The 20,372-nt window shown below is 35.4% G+C and overlaps 1 protein-coding gene across 1 annotated transcript in view; it reads right to left on the minus strand.

Moving 5' to 3' along the window:
- Positions 1-20,372, minus strand: part of MLIP (muscular LMNA interacting protein) — a gene marked incomplete at both ends in the record, with an annotated part of 291,349 nt that overhangs the window by 88,304 nt on the left and 182,673 nt on the right. The window contains 2 exons of the mRNA XM_082637722.1: positions 3,593-3,721; positions 15,359-15,403. Of these exons, the coding sequence (XP_082493848.1) occupies positions 3,593-3,721; positions 15,359-15,403 (174 nt within the window). The remainder of the gene's footprint in view (positions 1-3,592; positions 3,722-15,358; positions 15,404-20,372) is intronic.

Below are 20,372 nucleotides of genomic sequence, written 5' to 3' on the forward strand. Positions count from 1 at the left end.
TGTAAATAGATACAGCCACTATGGAGAACAGTATGGAGGTTCCTTAAAAAACTAAAAATAGAACTACCATACAACCCAGCAATCCCACTACTGGGCATATACCCTGAGAAAACCATAAGTCAAAAAGAGTCATGTACCACAATGTTCATTGCAGCTCTATTTACAATAGCCAGGACATGGAAGCAACCTAAGTGTCCATCAACAGATGAATGGTTAAAGAAGTGGTACATGTATGCAATGGAATATTACTCAACCATAAAAAGAAACAAAATTGAGTTATTTGTAGTGAGGTGGATGGACATAGTGTCTGTCATACAGAGTGAAGTAAGTCAGAAATAGAAAAACAAATACTGCATGCTAGCACATATTATGGAATTAAAAAAACAATACAAAATAAAAAATCATGGTTCTGATGAACCTAAGTTCAGGACAGGAATAAAGACACAGATGTAGAGAATGGACTTGAGGACATGGGGAGGGGGAAGGGTAAGCTGGGATGAAGTGAGAAAGTGGCATAGAGTTTTATATACTACCAAATGTAAAGTAGATAGCTAGTGAGAAGCAGTGGCATAACACAGGGAGATCAGCTGAGTGTTTTGTGACCACTTAGAGTGGTGGGATAGGGAGGGTGGGGGGGAGATGCAAGAGAGAGGAGTTATGGGGATATATATATATATATATATATATATATATATATATATATATATCTGATTCACTTTGTTAGAAAGCAGAAACTAACACACCATTGTAAAGCATTAATACTCCAGTAAAGGTGTTAAATTTAAAAAATAAATAGAATGATGCTTCCTGGCCTATGCCATTTTGATGTAAAAGTTGTTGATTAATAAGTTTCAATTACTTGATTCAGCATTTGGTTTCAAACTTTGCTTTTAGTACTCAGGGACTATCTCCAGGCAACTCTTCAGTTCATTATAAGTTCAAAAGTCTGCCTGGTTGTACCTTCTTATGCTACAGTAAATACATTTTTGTCTTGTCTCATCATCTTTGGTGTGTATCTTTTTATAACAGAGAGTTTTGAAATCATATTTTATGACAGTGAAGCTGCTAGGGGAAATTCATGGACTCAGCAATCCTATCCAACATCTCCTGTCATGTGGGACTGTCCCCAGGACAGGGCAGATCAGTGAATGTGAGCTGTTTCAGTTTGGCTCAACTGTCGGGCTAAAGAATTTTCCATTACATGGATGGGTGGTGAGATCAACTGAGTTTAGAACCATTCAATTTATTCTGTGGCAGCAGCAAAAGAGAATGCAATAGCGACCAGAACTGAATTTGAGTTAAGTTCTGATGAAGTAGCCATGCTGTGATCATAATTTTTTTTACTCAATTCATTATTTAAGGAGCTTTCAGCATTTATGCTTGTGAGCTGTCTTTTGTATCTGCCTCCATTGTAGATTCTGGCTACAATGAAGTGGTGGTTATAGCTCCATATAGAGGCCAGTTGATAGTATATGCAGCTTCCCGGTTTCCTAGTATATTCATTTTTCCTCTCCTGCAAGGTCAGTGAATAAGACCAGGGAAGGTCTGGAATTCACTTTTAAGTTCTCTGCTAGACTTCTTTCAATTCTGACAGTCTGCTGACACAGAAGTTGGGATATACACAAGAATAAACTGATTGAAAGAAAATATAATAAGTCTATGCACCACCAAAATACTTGCAGAAGAACTCAAATTTTCTACAAATTATCTGAAAATACATAGGTTTATGGTGTACATAAACAGAGCTTTAAACTTGCTTTATAGTCAGGAAAAGCTATGAAAAGAACTGGCAACTCCTTTTAATGAAAAGAATTTCCTACACCTGAAAATGGAGTTTATCATTCCAGAGGACAGTAAATTGTGATAAATTATAGGTAGATTAACTTGACATTCTACAAAGAATCTTGTTTAAGGTAAAATGCATAAATTTAAAATTATACTAATACAAAAGAACAAAATTTTTATTTTATAGCATTAGATCATATTTGAAGAATATGTTGCATGGATAATATGTGAAATTTATTTTAACTGTTGGCATTTTTGTCATATAATACTAGATTACTTTTATAAATTTTTATAATAATCCCATACTGTCTAAAATGTCACATTAAGCCTCTAAAATATCAGTGTCATATAAGCAATAGATATCTAATAAATATTTTCATTGATGATGGAAATATGTTTTCTGAACAGGAATTTCCATTTCTTTTATGTGCAGATTTAGTGAACACACCTTATATATCAATAAGATTTCCCTATTTAATTTAATTAATTGAGGGCTCCCTTTTATTCTATAAAATGAGAATAATTGCCTCTAATTATCATTTTCAATGATATTAGTGTCTCCTAAAAATGCTTAACTTATTGAAATCCTGTCTTCACAAAGTGTATATAAATAAGCAGAAAATATTATCATCTCCATTTTATAATAAAAACTGTAGCTAAGCATGAGAAAGTATTTAGAATGAACTTTTCCAAGGCTTTTAGCCTACTCACAGTTCTTAGGTTTTAAATAACACAGATTTTAGAATTTGAAGGATCCTTAAAAAGTACCTCTTCTGAATGCCTCATTTTATGCATTAAGACACAAACTGGGCAAGATGAAATACCCTGCTCAGTGTCATAGAGCTAGTATAATAGGAGACAAGATATTTCTTATGTTTCACAAATATGACCATAATTTCTATTTTCAAGAATATTGTTAGTTATCATTTTCAAACTGAACTTTAAAAAGAGTATAGCACCTTACGTTCTTTTGCAAGTCTATTCTATTATAGATTACCAAATGTGGTGGTGATCTTGCTTATCCTGGTTGTATCCACAAAGATTTCTGGATTGCTTGCATTGCTGAAGCATGTAATAATGTTTGAGATATAAAATATATAACCCATGTCTCTTTGTTGCATTTGAAGAAGACAAATAAAGATGTAAGGTTTCCCTTTGAGATAATTTATGAAATTTTATATTGCAAAAATGTGTATTTTCATGTTTTTCCTGAATATCTTATAAAGCACCATCAACAACCTTCCATTATACCTTCTTCAACATATAGGATACATAAGGAGAAGATAGTATACCTTTTTTGCATATAAACCAAAAAAACAATGATGCCTTAAAATAACTTAAGCCCTTATTCCCTATCTAGTAACACTCAATCTAGGGTATCACATCATCTCTATTATGTTGATATGAATCCAAACAATAGATCTTCTGTCATATATACTAATATACCAAACCTAAAGCATTGCATTGCTTCAAAAAGAAACAGGATTTTAGAACTAAGACTGCAGCACCTCTATGACTCATTTAATCAGTGACTCCATGATGTCTTTATAGGAAGTAACATCTTGGTCCCCAAAAGAATACCAGCACTAGGTAGAAAAATTTTAGGAAAAAGCATTTAAATACTTCAAAATATCATCCTGAAAATACTTAAGAATTGTTTTATTATGTAAAAAAATAGATCTTTTTTATTACTAAGGATATTCCAATCACAAACATTTTCTTGCACACACCATATTCATAGAGGCATCTCTATATTTTGTACAGTTATTTATCCAAATATCAAAGACTTTCTCATATGCACACTCACCTGCTCAGAAAAGAAGTCACTGTGCTCTTCCAGGTATTTACTGAAAGGGTTGGGTTCATAGACTTCCTCCTCTTTTTTCAGTAATATTTTGGATTTTATAGGTACGGGGCGAATTACTCCAGGCTTCGTCTTCATGAATATCAAATTTTTTAAAAAATAAAGGAAAAAATACTATTAAAATGAATACATAGGTATATTAAGTCATTCATTTGTTCTCACAGCAATTTTTTTATTTTAAAATGATTTTATAAATACATAAAAACAGCTAGAAATCAAATGATTTTTAACTAATGTAACTTTAGTTTTAGTTACCTGTGACAGCACAATCAACTCATTAAGATCTACTATGACGTTCAAAATGCAAAAACGTCTTCATTTATCTAGTCAAACATGTTCCTATATCCTTGCCAGCATATTTAGTCAATAAATATTTCATTTGACAAATATTTATTGAGAGCATCCACGGTGCTAGGCAGCATACTCATTTGGGGCATGACAGGATAGACGAATCTAATACAATCCAGAAAGCCCAAAACAACTTTCTTTTTCTGGAAACCCTAAAATCCCAGAAGCCATGTTCAGACTGTGTATGATGAAACCAAGTGTAGCTTTCTGACTCAAGGGGATGGGGGTTAGGTAGCACACAGATGTTCTTTTCCATGAATATGGAACACTGCTTTAAACTGCTCTGTGGCCATGCTGAGAGACTGAAATTATAATATGTGGATTTGGGAGCTATGGGAAAGACTTAATCTGCCATAAAAGCAGATCTGATGAGATCAAGAAAAATACAGCAAAGTGTATGGAGAAGAGACACACTTGAGGGCTTTCCAGAATTGAATTCCAAAACATTCCTGGGACCCAGCTGAATTTCTTCTCTGAGGTTCCCTAAGATTTTCCTTTTCTTTTACACAAATTTCCCTCTTTTTTTCCCAATTCAGGTTGACTTCTATAACTTGCAATCAAAAGAGTTTGAGTGAATAGACCAGTCATTTCAGATTCGTGGATTTGTACCCAATGTCAGTCTGATGAGAGAGAGAGAGAGGAATCTAGTTTGGGGCAATTTCAAAATGATGTTTCACAAACACCAAAATCTTGTTACACTGTAAAATTCCACAAAATGATTGATAAGTTTCCAAAAAACATCTCAAACAAGAATTCAGTAAAAAGTTGTGATGCTTTTTCTGTTTGAGCATTTTGCTGTAATCATTCTTCTCAAGCCCATTTCATTTCAGAAAACAGTAAATTAGCTCTCCTCAGTCTGTGATGATGCTCTCGAGTTAAGCCTTAAGGGAGGACATCTATCTCTCTGCCCTATAAGCCATCCGTTATGTTTTGAGTCTTGAATAAATGCCACTCTGCAATATTTTTTTCAACCCATATTTTCCCAGCTGGCTTTCATATCTATGCCAACTGGGGGAATAAGATTGAGAAAAATCTCTATCTTCCCCAGGCAGGGAAATATATACCACTTAAGAAACTCTGATTTCTCTTCAGGGGAAAAGATGAGCAAGTAACAACCAATTATGCGTGAAGTCACACAGTTGAGTATACATATGAGAGTAATATCCTCCAATGAACTCAGCATGAGAACAAAGCTCAAGCAGGTGCTGATTTTTACAACCACCTGTCATAGGGAGACACTGATACCCGGGTCATGATCCGAAACTGTCCAGATTTCCTGTCTCTCTTTTCCACGTGACTTCCTGTTTCATTTCTCCTTCCTGATGCTCCTACTCATGTACCTTCTCTCCTGCTCCTTTGGGAAGCAGGAAATCAGTACAATTCTGGTACTCAGGGCTTACCAGGTTCTAAAACCAACATGGAAGTTTAGAAACTAAGCTTAACGGCACCAGCAAAAAGATGAAAGCAGAGGGAAGAAATCTGACCAGAAGCACTTGGTATGCTGTAAGAATCCTCCTGCCAGAGAAACTTGATGCCCTGGTTCCTGCATTGCTAGCAGGTGGATGTTTTGGGTCATCCTGGCCTGGAAACTTCCACTCAGATCATCTCTCTTGGGATCATCATCCTCCAGGGTGAATGCAGAAAAAACAGTCCTCTGGTTCGCTGGATATCAAGTAGCTTTAATATCAGAATCAGTTACTGACGCTTCATGCTTATTTCTCTATCAGGTTTGATGTCTTTTGTTGCTATGAATTTCCTGGATTTGATAGTTGTCTGGCAATTGAACAAGGATTCTTTCCCTATTTCCTCTATTTCCACCTGCTCTTTTCTTGGACTTTGTGTTCCTAGGCTTTGGTCTACCTGAAATCTCTGAATTTTCCTCATTCTAGTTTGCTTATTTGGTCTCAGTACAATTGCTCCAATTCTTCCATTATATTCTTTACCTCTTTCCTTAGTCCTGTTTTTTCTCCTGCACCATAATTTGCTGTCACTTACCAGCCAGCATTTCATGGACAGGGAAGGCAACTCCAGGCAAAGGAAGACTAAACATAGTTTGCCTTTGACATTGTTCACACTTCCTGCCCTATAACCTTTAACCATACCCTCCACACCTAACTGTGTCTTGGCCTTTGGTCAAATTGAAACTCAAACCTTGTTGACCCAATTCTGAACCTCATGTACTCTCCATAAACCATGGTATACTGATCAATCCTGTTAATGGCAGCCTCTGCACCTTGCTCATACCATTCCACATGCTTTGAAACCAGGCTCAAAACACTTGAGGATTCATTGCAGATAATGACATCATCGTTATCCCATAGACCCATATTCCATATCTTACAGGCACTACATTCAATATTTTAAATTGATTATCTCATCAATTCCTTATCAACAACCCTGTGACAGACTTAGACTCAGTCACATGCCAAAGCCACACAGTTAATATGTGAACAAGTCGAGGTTTAATCCAGGTCTAGTCTGGTCATAAACCCAGGATTTTAATTACTCTGATGCCTACTCCAGAGATAGAGATGGAGAGAAATAGCATAGAGAGAAACTTAACATGATTTTTAAACACCCACCTCTCTATAACGTCCTCTGGGCAATCACTAACAAAGTCCTAGTATTTTTATGTTTTTGATTCCTTCTAAATCCATTGCTTCTGTTTTATTTCCACTGCCAACTGCCACATTCATGACTTAGGCCATGGTTAACTCATCACATGTCATTTTACTTTTCTTTTCACTAGTCTTAGTAAATCCAGGTTTTCTTACCTTAAGCAGGGCACAAACACTACAGTCAGCCTCCTAAAGGATTCTGTAGTTTGCACAACCAGACATCAAAATTTATACTGATATTTCTCTGGACTTGGTATAAAATCCAGTCCCAAGAAGCAGCATGATATTGGTGGGGGGAAAGTACAAGGACATAGATTTTGATTTTTGCAATAGTGTTAATAGACTCTATGACCTTGGGAAAATCCATTCAACCTGTCTGGACCATCTACTAAAGGATCCTAATCCTCCTGCATGATTAGGTCCTTTAATAATGAATAATGGCACATTTGATTACTTACATTCCTGCCTCCTCAAGAACAACATCACACAAAGTTACTGCATAAGGCTTAGAACAGACTGTCCTTTATCAATTCCTAATCTATGCTGCATCCTTGCTCATAGTCACCTGGTATCTTCAGACTCCAAGTAGACTGGTTTGCTACTTCTGGCAAACCTAATTTGCTAAGTCTGCATCCAAACAAAAACAAAGGAAATTGGATTAACAAGTGAGAAGACTCTAAAAAGGTGAGCTACTCTAAGATGATCATTGCCAGCAATATGACAACCAAACTAACCCGAGGAGGCCCTTCCTTCATGTTTTAGCTGCTAAAGAATCGATAGATCCAGCTAGATTCGTGAGTGATACAAACAAATGTCATTCTTACAATGCCAGGGAAAGCGACACCATAACTTTCGTTCCAGCCTACATGAAGAAATAAAAACAGGTAATGACTCCCATAGCCAGCAAAAAGAGCACAGAAAGAACAACAAGAAGGTTCTCCAAATAGTAAATTTCAATGTATTGTGATGAATCTCCTGAGAATTGATTTACGGTGGATGTAAGACTTTTCCCCCCTCTTTTGGAGCTATATTTTGAAAAAACAAAAAAAAGTTAATCTTTCATTCTTGCTAGTAAAATATTTCCCCCACCTTCAGAAAAAAAACATTATCATTGCAGAAATGGGTAGGCAGATGTTTTATTTTTAACTGGAACCAGAATACTGTGATTCTGATAACAGAATACTGTGATTCTGTTATTGTAAGTTTTAAAATCTGAGAACCTCATTAGAGCCAGGAGTACATATGGGCTTTTAGTGGATGGGGAGTCTGCCTATTTATATTCTTCTTGACACAATTCCAAGAGTGCTAGATCCCAACAATCATGGACAACTCTGTTCTCCATTTGCTTTGATGAGAAGAGTAGTTTGCACAATACTGATAAAGTCTTTTTTTTAAAACTGAAGTATAGTTGATTTACAATGTTGTGTTAATTTCAGGTGTAAAGAAAAGTGATTCAGTTATACATATATATGTACATGTTGCTATACATATATATGTATATATGTATGCATATATGTATGCATGTATATATACACATATATGTGTATATTCTTGACATGTGTATGACATATGTGTGTATGTTGCTATGCATATATACATATGTGTTATTCTTGACATATATGTATGTATGACATATATGTATATGTGTGTATTCTTGACATTTTTGAAGTGCCTTAAAGACAAAGCAACCATTGTCTTGGAGCTCTGAAGCATTCCTCTATCAGACCATCTTTCAGATGCTCTCTGCAGGCATTTTGCCAAGTGAGATCTATTCTATGTCAGGAACTGTAGTGTCTACCCATATGAATAAGACATAACCCTTGTACTCAGAGGGCTCACAATTCATGTGAGTTAAGCACAGAACAATCACTGAGTAAATCAATCCACATCACAGGACTCCAGCCAAAGCACTCTAATGCCTCATCTTCTCACTTAGAGTAAAAACCCAAACCGTTACAAAGCCTGCAGGGTGATGCCTTCAAGACTCCATATGACCTAATCTTTCACTCTCCAACCAGCTTCTCCCTTTCCAATCTTGTCTCCTGCTACTGCCCCTCTCTCTCTCCCTCACTCACCACTCTGGCACACACTGTGTTCCCTACTCTGGGAGTTTGAACTTGCTCTTTGTGTTGTCTGGAACTCTCTTCTCCCTTTCCAGGACTCTCTCTTTCAATTCTTCAACTCCCTGCTCAAATGTCACCTTATTAGCAGACAGGTTTTCCCTAATGACCCATGTAAAATATCAATCCCCACCTCCTCTTACTCACCCTATTTTTTTCCATAGTACTTAACACAATCTGAGCTCAGTTTATGTTTATTTTCTTCCTTCCTCCACTAGAATGTATTTAAGATCTGTGAGGCCAGAGATCATTGTTTTCTTCACTATTATCTCTCCAAAACCTAGAACTGTGCTGGGAACCTAATAGATGCTAAATAGACATTTGAAGGATGAATAAACTAATTGACAGGCAGAAGCTCAATATGCTGGCTATGATCCAGTATGGGTCTCCCCTTATTTTTCCTGGACTGACTTTTTGATTACAATATAACCAGGAAGAAAGAACTTCACCAGATAGAAGATCTACATGCCTTTCACCCCTCGGGGACCAGAAGAATGAATGTGAGTTTGTGAGCTCCACCCTCAGAGATAAGAAAGAGTAGAAAGCCGAAGTTATCATCTCCAATGATACAGGAAGTCAAGACCAGGGACCAGAGGCCACATTTTTAAGGACTTTGCAAGGTTTTAACTTTCTTTATTTTTAAAAAATCATTTCTTTTTCCCCCTGTTTGATTGCAGTGATAAGCAATAAGTCTTAACATGGAAGAAAATGATATCACCTTCTTTGGAGAATTCAAGAGTGGGTGGAACTTGGGAGCTCACATCTAACTCTATTATTAGTCTTAAGGGAGAAGAAGTCCAAGAGATACAGTATGTGGAGTCCCGGGGCCTGGGGTCAGGTTTTAATGGCCTGAGGGGCACTGATCCCACTATTCATTTGTGTTTATAACTCATCAAGTATACACTTATTCTTGAATATTGCTACTCGAGCACTGTGAAAATAGATATTGTTTCTGTCCTTTGGAACTTATAATCATAATTCTATGACAACAAGTTGGTACTGCCTCTGGCTGGAGACCAAAGTTGAAAACTAACTGTCAACACTGACCTAGAGAATCCATTATATGGATAATGCCTTCTTAGAACCACGTCTTTCATAAATTAACTCCAACTAGTGAACTGGTGTTTTTAATTGCCTTTGACTGAGGTAGTAAGCTCTGGAGTCATGTGATAAGAAAAGGAAAGAAATAAAGATTAGGATCCCAGTTTTCAAGGGTTTATTTCTATCTTTTTGAAGAAACAAGATGTGTAAAAAAAAAAACAACAAGAAAATAATAAAACACATCATATAGAAAATTCTGTGAGTCTCGCTAATTTGATGGATCCAAGGAGTTGTGAAAGTACCATTGCTGCTTCTTTTAGCCATTTGCTTCTGTCTTGTCTATATTCTCCAGTGTTATTTTTTTTTCTTTAGAATTTCTGTGGCAACAAGCTCAGAGAAACTCAAAAACATTCTCCTAGTCAAGACTGTTGACAAAAACAATATTTTCTAAATTATTTAGCTGATTCACTCACAATTAATAAAAATTTATTAACTCTAATTCTTTTTTTAAATAAAAATATTATATGCTTGAAGCAAATACTTACACTTCTTTTTTCCCCCTCAAAGAAACATCTCAAATTTCAAAACACTATAGTACAGAGCAAAGCTTCCAAGATTAGGGAGGAGGGGGCAGACAGTTTTTAATACCACCCATTAGGTGTGGAACTGTTGACACATGGTAGATATCTAGACTTCAGGGTTTTTTCCATCAGAATAATGGAAATAACAATTAATGCCATACTAACTCACAACATGATTGTGTGACTCTAATGAGATCATATGCGTGACAGAAATATGTAAAGAAAAAGAAATCATAAAAGGAACTTGAAAGGAAAAAAAAACCTTTCCTTTTTCCTGTTTTTGCACTTATAATACAGAGTATTGATACCAAATGATCTAGACTACCCAGGAAAATATTTATCTGATGAGATTTTACCAAAAATATATTTTATAATTACTATGATAGCTGTATTAAAATAAACATATGCAGGATTTCAATAATTATAAACCACAGCTCACAGCTCCAAAAATATTTTTTGGAATGTACACAACACAGATTGGCCAGTTTGAAATATTTCAACAGTTAAAAGAAAATAGCATGACTCAGACCTGAAGAGGCATACATGATAAATGCTGTAGCACTTGAGCATGTAGTGTCAAGGAAAATTATTCAAGGACAAACTGCCTTCAAGCTTGAAGAAGACATTAGTTCTATGCAAAAGCTTTCAGGGCTGCATTTTCTGAACAACAGAGACCTCAAGGGCCCTTAGAAAGATCAGTCATGCACCACTAAAACAGGACACATCAGTTGGCTTTCAGAACTGGGAACAAAGTATCTGCAAGGTTAAGCGCCTCTTCTGTACAGTGTTCCAGTAAGCTCCACTTTGCTTTTACCTATACATAACCATGTGGTTTATTTTTTAAATCTATTGTTTTGTACTCTCTAGATTCAGTATTCCATCTTGGGCAACAATGAGCATTTTGCAATGGCATAAATTTCAAAAGCAAAAGCCAAATATCTCCTAAACCAGGTTCCCTTACCTATTGCCAAGGAAGACCAGTGCTTACCCATCTTATAAAGCCCAACCTGTTTTCCTACCCAGAGAAAAGAGACCCCACCAGCCTCTGTTAATATTATGATAAGTCAGCTCAGGAATTAGGAAAGCTTTGTGAAGGTTCAGCCTAGATCCAGGATCTTCCTTTCCTTTTGTTCCCTTTCTGATGCCAGGGGATGCACTATCCACAGGTGTGAAGCCTCAGGACCCTAACTGATCCTACTCAGCCCCTTCTCTTCAGAAAGTGATCACATGTGCCTGGTGGAAGTCACACTTCCCTATTTCCCAACTCCTTCATCAGCCTTTTTTATTCCCCTTGAATTATCTAAAATTAATAATGATTCCTTTTGAAAGTCACACGGAACAAAGATGACCATGAACACTGTGATCTTAGTTGATCTACTCAAACTCTGTGACCCTCTGTTTCTTTATCTGTAAAAAATGGCCACTCATTAAATCTCAGAGATAATATTTCAGAGACTTTATATGCAATAATAACACACCCCCACCCCGTATGTAGAGGGCTACTTTGGCAACTTCACATTTTATGATATGTGAGCCTTACAATAACGCTTTCAGGTTGACAGCACAGTTGTCCCAACCTCCATTTTCTAGATGTGTATTTAAAACATCCTCATCTCTAAGTCCTTCCCAGTTTTGATATACTGCGTTACTGTTTAATAGAAGAAGAGAAACTGAGGCACAAAATGGTGAACTAGTTTCATAAGGACCCCCAAAACACTTCTCTCTGAGCCTAATACTACATAATTTGGTTTTCAGAGTAAACATTGGAAATATTTTAAGAGTAAGGGGCAAGGTCATATTTCTTTTTTTCCTTCCAGTGTTGAATGGGTACAGTTGCAATGTTAACAAGCAAATAGCTAAGCCATGTTAAAAAGAAAAAATATGAAAAAACGATATATTCTTAAAAAGCCAAAGCTCAAAAGCAAAATGGCCTCTTTATTAAGCTTGTGCTATCATAGCAATTCAACATTTATTTTCACTTCAATTTATTACATTTCTCCCCTAAAATAGGAGTCAAATAATATTAATTGCTTATTTTATGCAAAACATACAATATTTACTTACATAATTTAACTATAATCTATCATGTGTTCCCCAAAATTTTGTTTTTATGTGCTATACACATGTACACACACATATAACCAAAAAGCAATATGTATATGTGTGAGTGTGCTATCAGAATTACCTGTCATATGACATCTATATGTATAGTATATGTTATAAACACACACGCATACTGTGTGTGTATATATACATATTTGTTTTTCAAAGGCATTCTTATTTACTGAAATTACTCAGAACTTAACCTTGAAGAGAGTTCATGATGGCAAATATTAGAAATCCATTCATAAAAATATAATTCATTCATAAATTACAATGTTTAAGAGTGAAAATATTATAAATCCTTAAAAAAGCAAATCCATATAGCATCCCTTGCATGCAATTACTTCTACTCTATTCTATATTCACAGAATGTAAATACAGGGTTAATATCATGAAGTAGAAGACAGTGATTAAATTGAATAACTACATCCATCCAAGAGATGTTCTTTTTGTGTGTGATAGCCTGCTTGATAATAATCCCTTCACAAACCTACCTAGATCTCAAGTGAATTTTGGGATTAAAACTTAACTTAAAACTTGGTTAAGAAATTCCTTGAACTCTCTAGAGAAAAGGTCTAAAGTAAATGCAGAAAAATTATCATCAGGGGCTTCCCTGGTTGCGCAGTGGTTGAGAGTCTGCCTGCCAATGCAGGGGACATGGGTTCGGGCCCTGGTCTGGGAAGATCCCACATGCCACGGATCAACTGGACCCGTGAGCCACAACTACTGAGCCTGCGCGTGTGGAGCCTGTGCTCCACAACAAAAGAGGCCGCAACAGTGAGAGGCCTGCGCACCGCGATGAAGAGTGGACCCCACTCGCCGCAACTAGAGAAAGTCCTCGCACAGAAATGAAGACCCAACATAGCCAAAGATAATAAATAAATAAATAAAATGTGACACCTTTATAAAAAAAAAAAATTATCATCAAAGTCAGTCAAAGCAACACTTTGTATTTTTCTCAGAACACAAACATCAAATACATAGAATTATTTGATTGGCCAAAAAAGTTCACTTATTACATTTACAATGGGTCATTTATATTATGTCTTAATTTATGAAATCATTATATATATTTGCTTCTTTGAAATAGTTTCTTAAAATATTGTCAAGAACTGATATTTATCTATATATATATATATATGTATATGTCTGTCTGATAATATATATATACACACACACATTCAACATCTAAAATCTGTTGTATCTATGTTGAGTATACAAAATATTTCTTAATTTTCACACATTATTCTCAAGAAACAAGTACATATATCATTATTTTAAATATTAAAATAGTTGTAACAATAGTTCCATATCTAAACTGGGAAACTTCAACTTCACAATGTTATTGTACCTCTTGTTTCCATGGCAACTCCTTCACTCCCCTGAGCTAGTAACCATGGACTCACTGCCTTAGAGAGTCTTGGACAGAGTGTAATTGAATGGTCTCGTTGTTCATTTAGAAGATTGAAACCCAGTCTCCCAGATTCTTGACTTCTCCACTGTCAGCCCAGTAGTTAGCGTCAGAGCAGGAAGTAAAAGATGGGTCTCCTGACCCCGTTCCAGCATTCTTTCAACTATCCTATACTGCCGGCCACTATTCTAAATCAACTGACACTAAAATAACACTTCACACACACACATGCACACACATGCAAACACACCCCATATACACACTGAATGTATAAACACCAACATGCCTAAGCCATTTGCTTCAATCATGCTATATTAAGAGTCAAACTACACTTTTTATGATTCTCCAGCACTACAAATAAAAATATCATTGTCATTTTGGCATGATAATGACAAGATGGATGTAGGACACAGAATGGATGTAGGACACAGAATGGATGTAGGGCACAGAAATAATTGCTTAAAATGGGGGGAAAGTCAGTATTAAACTGATTTTGTCTTCTTAATGTCTCACAGTGCTTTACTAGATATTTTCATTCATTTTTACTGAAGGAGTTTACAATTATAAACAATAAAAATTAAAAGATAATAAAGAAAATATTTAGTAATATCTAGGTAACATATCATGGTTCCAATTTGCTCATCACTGTAACAATAACACAAAACACTGTTAGAAGAAGTAATTTTCCTACTTAATCAAATTTTTATCTATAAATAACAGATTCTAGAGCCTACATCTGTGTTGTCCTACACAGTAGCCACCAGCCCCCTTGCTGGGTCCTTGAAATGTGGCTAGCCTGAATTGAGGTATGCTGTAAATGTAAAATACATAGCAGATTTCAAAGACTTTACTTACCCCCCAAAAAAAGAATGTAAAATAATCTCAATTTTATACTGATTATATATTGAAATGATAATATGTATATAAATAAAATGTATTATTGAAATTAATGTGACCTGTTTCTTTTTACTTTTTTAACATGCCTCTTAGAAAATTTTAAATTACAAATGTGGCTTGTATTTGAGGTTCACACTATATTTCTATTGTTCATCCCTGGTCTAGATCATCCACATGATAATCTTCCTGTCTGAAATATCTCACTTCCTCAAGTCCAGAACCTACTCTACATGATCAAAGGTTACCTTGTCCTTGAACCCTTTTCTGATCTCTCCCATCCGGAAGTGAGTCCTTGTCTCTAACCTCCATTGGCATCTTCCTTCTGGCCTTGCCCATTCTATTCTAACACCACTGCTAGGATGCAAGTTACTGTCAAATAAGTTCTATATATGTTTTTATGTATGTCTGTGACTTGCAAAACAACCACATGGAGCTTTAGTAAAGAACCAGTGAACTTTTACTAGACAAGTAAGCAAATAAACTTATATACAGTCAATTTGTTCTCAGCTCACATTTGTTCATATAAAACTGTCTTAAAAGATCAGAATTTTCTAAAGTACCAGATATATGTCTAGTAAGAGGATACGTACCAGCTGACTCTCAGATACTGTAGAAGATGGTGAGGCGAGGTTTGCCTGCAAAATTATAAACATAGTGTTTATTTAGTGAAATTCATAATTTAGTAAGATAATATATCTATATTTTTAAGTATTCTGAAGTTTTTTATTGTTAAAATAATACATGTCCCTTGTAGAATTTTGACAGGTATTAAGTAAAAGAAAAAACATCATGATGCCACCAAAGAAATTTTTTCTTTTACATTTTTGGTACATTGCCTTACAATATTTCTCCTACACATTTTTATTCAGCCCACACAGTAGTAAATATGATGTTTTATATGTTGCTTTTCCTTAGCATCTTAACACAAGTACTAGCGTAAGACATCAAAAATTCTTCAAGGTGTTGTAATATGTCATGCACTGTATACTCTGTATTTTACTCAAACTTATCAACATTTTTAGCTACTTATATTTATGTACAGCAAAATGAAACAAATAACAGATTTTTCATTAAATTACTCATATTAGAAAATAAAGTTTTCATAATTTCATGAAAAAAAATTTAATTGCTGTAAATTAAAGAGGAGGCTAATATTGTTTCATCATCCTTGGTTCCTGAATTTCACTCCTTTCTTCTGGATTTAGTTTCCTTCTTGCTGAAGTAAATGCTCTGGTAGTTTTTTCAGAACTTCCTGTCTTGGGCTTTGTCTGAAAATGTTTTTATTTTGTTCTCATCCTGAATGACAGTTTACTTGGACATAGAATTCTAAGGTAATAGTTATTATTTCCCAGCATTTTGAGGACTGCCCATTTGCTCTGACTTCTGTTACTGCTGTCAATGTAAACGTCATAACTTAGATCATCCATCTTCACATTTGCTTAGCATTTAAGATTTTTCTCCATGACATTCTGTAATTCCACTATGATGTGTCTGAGCATGGACTTCTTTTTATGTATCCTTTTTGGGGGCTTGGTGTAGTCCTTCATTCTGAGAATACATATCTTCCTTCATTTCCAGAAAATCCTCCAGGAATTACTTCAAATATTGCCTCTCTCCCATTATATCTAATCTCTTCTTTGGAGCTTTGATTAAATATATGTTGGGTCTTCTGAATCCATCCTCCATTTCTATAAAATTCCCTGTCATATTTTTTATCTCTTTATGCTGCATTCTGGATAGTTTCCACATATAAGCCTGATGGTTAACACATTTTTCTTCAGCAGTATATTAATACATTTAACATGGCCATTGAATTTTATATTTTAATCACATTATTTTTAACTTCTAGAAATTCAGTTTGGTTCTTTATCAAATCTTCTTTATGGTATCCATAATTCCTTTTAGCTATTTCAACACTTTATTATATTTATAAATTCATTCCAGATATTTCTATAATGTCTCTTGGCTAAATCCCCTGTTTCTTGTATCTGTTGGCTCTCTTTCATGCCTCTGCCCCATGATGTTCTTTACTAATTTGATGGCTTTTTAGTTTTGATTTTGAGCTCCTCTTCAGTCAGGGTAATTTCAGTGATGATTTCTGTAGGTATCTGAGAAACCCTGGGTTGGGAAACCATGCCTACAATACATTTCACGTCTGCCCTAATGGGGGACCCAGGTATTTCACTGATTCTGGACCAGTTTCCGTTTTTATTTCATCACCTTCATATTCCTGAACTTACAGGGAGGCAGGTCCCCACATCTTCAACTTTCACAGGTTTAGGACCCATTTTCTCATGGATGACTATATTACCACCCAAGAGTGTAGATTAAAGATGGTGGGAGGATTTATGTCTATCTCTATCACATGCTTCATGGCCATGTGGTCTTCTAGGCTCCTGGATGCACACAAAGGATTTATCCACAGCTCTGACTCATTATGTAGTGAAAGCTAAACTCTAAGCTCCTGGCTCCTGTCACCTGGGTTCTGACATACCTGTGTTCCCCCAGAGCTTAAACTTCTTCTTAACTTTCCCACCTGGAGCTCCCTCTTCATTTCTGACACTCACAGTTCCTCTTTCTTTCTTGTAGATTGGGTTACATATATATTTTTAATGGTTATGTTTTTTTCAAGATTTTCTGCCCTTGAATGGGAGACCAGGCTTCCACATCAGGGAAGTGGTCAACAAACAGATGCACAATCATAAATATACTTGGCTGACACATGATAAAGTTGTATTCCTACACTATCTCTATTCTTTTTGAAATTGCAAATATTTTCGGGGTTATGACAGATGTGTCAATATTGCTTTTACTCTCTGAGAAGTGAATGATAACTGAAAGCTGAGTGGTTCCTATGGTATCACCAAGTACGTAAGAGTGTGAATCACCAAACATAAAGACCAGGTGCCTGCTGTCCTTCTCATACTGTGTCCAGCATGGTTTGTTTTTGATTTTTTGACTCATGATGTTCTTCACCAGGATGGTCACTGCTCACTGCCATCCCTGCTTGCTCTACAGCAGCAGTATGTCCTGGCTAATTGATCCCCACCTTTAATTGCTGTGGACCAGGTTACCGTGCACTGAGGTTCATGGTTATTCTGTACTGCAGAAAATTACCCTTCAGAATGCCTATCCCAGTGATTTCTCAATTCACCTAGGGTTTCATTTTTAACCTCATAATGTAATATGAGTAATAATGATTTCTTCTAATGTCTTAGGATCTTTTCCTTTTGATTAATTCTTCATTATTGCAGTAATGATAGAATTCTCTATGAATTCCCTAAGTTAAATGACTTCTATGAAATATGCTGAACTGAATGTATCTTGACAGGAACAAAATATAGTTATATTTTTATCTCAATAATTATAGGAAAAAAGAAGTCATACACTAAAAATAAAGTATTTGCACAATTTAACTATATTACTAACACTTTTCAGTACTTTGTGCTAAATAATACCAAACTATCATAGGGAAAAAAAGAGAAAGTGCTCAGGCAAACACATTAATTAAATTAGGGAAAAACACAAATGTCTTAGTATCCAGTCTCTATAAGTCCCCAAAATTTCTTCACTGGGAATTATGACATAACAATAAGGTGATTTAGCCATCCCCAGTACATTTTTATTTCATCTAATATAATGGACTTCATATCACTATTATGAGAAACTATTCCCAGAGAAAAAAACACAATTAAATTTGAACCTCAGGGTGGAGTTAATATTTATAAAGCTACTGCAGATCCTTTATCAAAGAAAAAGAATATTGGCTTATGTGTATCATCACAAATATAACCAGATGCTTTCAACTAACCCAGTTGTGTCAAACCCTTTGAGAAGCTTCCCTCTGCTTTCCCAATACACATTAATGTTTATTAAATTCTGTAGCTATAGTTAAGTTATCAATATTGTAGCAATGATTTTTGAAAAGTAAAGGAAGATTGTCTGGTGAGCTGAGATTGGAACGGTGAGTAGCAAGAGAACGCTACTATATTTTAAAAACTGCCAATTGGTCAACTAAACTAAAGAAGAGAAGCAACATGAGGTACCTAAAAATAAACTTGAAATTAGACATGAACAGCACTGAAGTTTTTAGTCATTTGTTCTATCCACATTAATACTAACCATGAAGAATGTTAGAGATGAGTATAAGAATGAATTTTGTGTGAAACAAGATCCCATAACCTATATTCTACAGCCTTTGACATCATTTTAATTACAAAAGAAAAAAAGTGAGAGGAAGATAGAGTAGGAGGATTTTAACCAGAAAATCACCATTAAAAAACAAATAAAACTTTAAAACAAACAGAGCAGTCAAAAAATTGGGAAAGTCAAAATTTCGTATTTCAAAGTAAACCTATTAAAGTGGTAGGTTATATGCAAACTGAAAGAGTTAAGACTAAGGAAAGAAATGAAGATTTGAGATCCACTGGAAAATAAATTGCTACACAAAGCCACCACTTAGGCCAAGCCCACTTTGGAGAAACAATTTTCCTCTTCCAAAGACCTCATGCCAGAGGCACATAAAGTATATCCAAGCTCCTCAGTTATTGTCTAGAGTTGCTTTTCCTTGCAATCTGCAGCTTTTCCCCATTCTCGACTCATGGGTGTCAGGCATCACACTAGCAGACACGCTTTTGGGAGACTGGGACAAAATCAAACTGTATCAAGTAAAAAGTATTGAACAGTTACTTTTGCCTTCTACCCTATGCACTTCTACTTTTGGCAGTATTTTTTTCCCTTTCAGCAGTCATGCCCCTCCTCCCTGAATATAACATCCAATTCAATAGGTTTAAAGTGTTTTTCTTCGACCTTTTTCCTGTTGACTTTAATTGTCCTGAGTTTTCTTTTCTTAAGGCTCAAAAAACTCTAATTAGTGATAATGTGTTAATTGAATTATTTTAGTTCTCCCAGATAAGATTGATCTACAGACAAGCAAAAAGGCAAAACTTAAAATATCAACAGAGCCCCTAATAATCCCTGAGTTGCTGAGCTTGGCATTGAGGAAATATAAAATTATAAGATGATAAGACACTGTCTTACCCTTTAGCTAGAGAGCATTCCTGTTATTTGTACATAAGGCACTATTCAAAATATTGAATCCAAAAGAAGATGGGGTACATATATACAATGGCCTATTACTCAGCCATAGAAAAAATGAAATAATGCCATTTGCAGCAACATGTATGGACCTAGAGATTATCATACCAAACAAAGTAAGTCAGAAAGAGAAAGACAAATACCATATGATATCACTTATAAGTGGAATCTAAAATACAACACAAATGAACAAATCTATGAAACAGAAACAGACACACAGACATAGAGAACAGACTTGCAGTTGCCAAGGGGGAGGAGAGGAGGGGAAGGAGAGGATTGGAAGTTGGGGATTAGCAGATGCAAACTACTCTATATAGAATGGATAAACAGCAAGGTCCTACTACATAGCACAGGGAATTATTCAATATCCTGTAATAAACCAACATGGAAAATAATATGAAAAAGAATCTATATATGTATAACTGACTCACTTTTCTGTACAGCAGAAATGAACACAACACTGTAAATCAATTACACTTCAATAAAATTTTAAAAACTTGAATCCAA

The sequence above is a fragment of the Mesoplodon mirus genome, assembly GCF_964341445.2.
Source record: "Mesoplodon mirus genome assembly, chromosome: 12".
Taxonomy (NCBI): Eukaryota; Metazoa; Chordata; class Mammalia; order Artiodactyla; family Ziphiidae; genus Mesoplodon; species Mesoplodon mirus.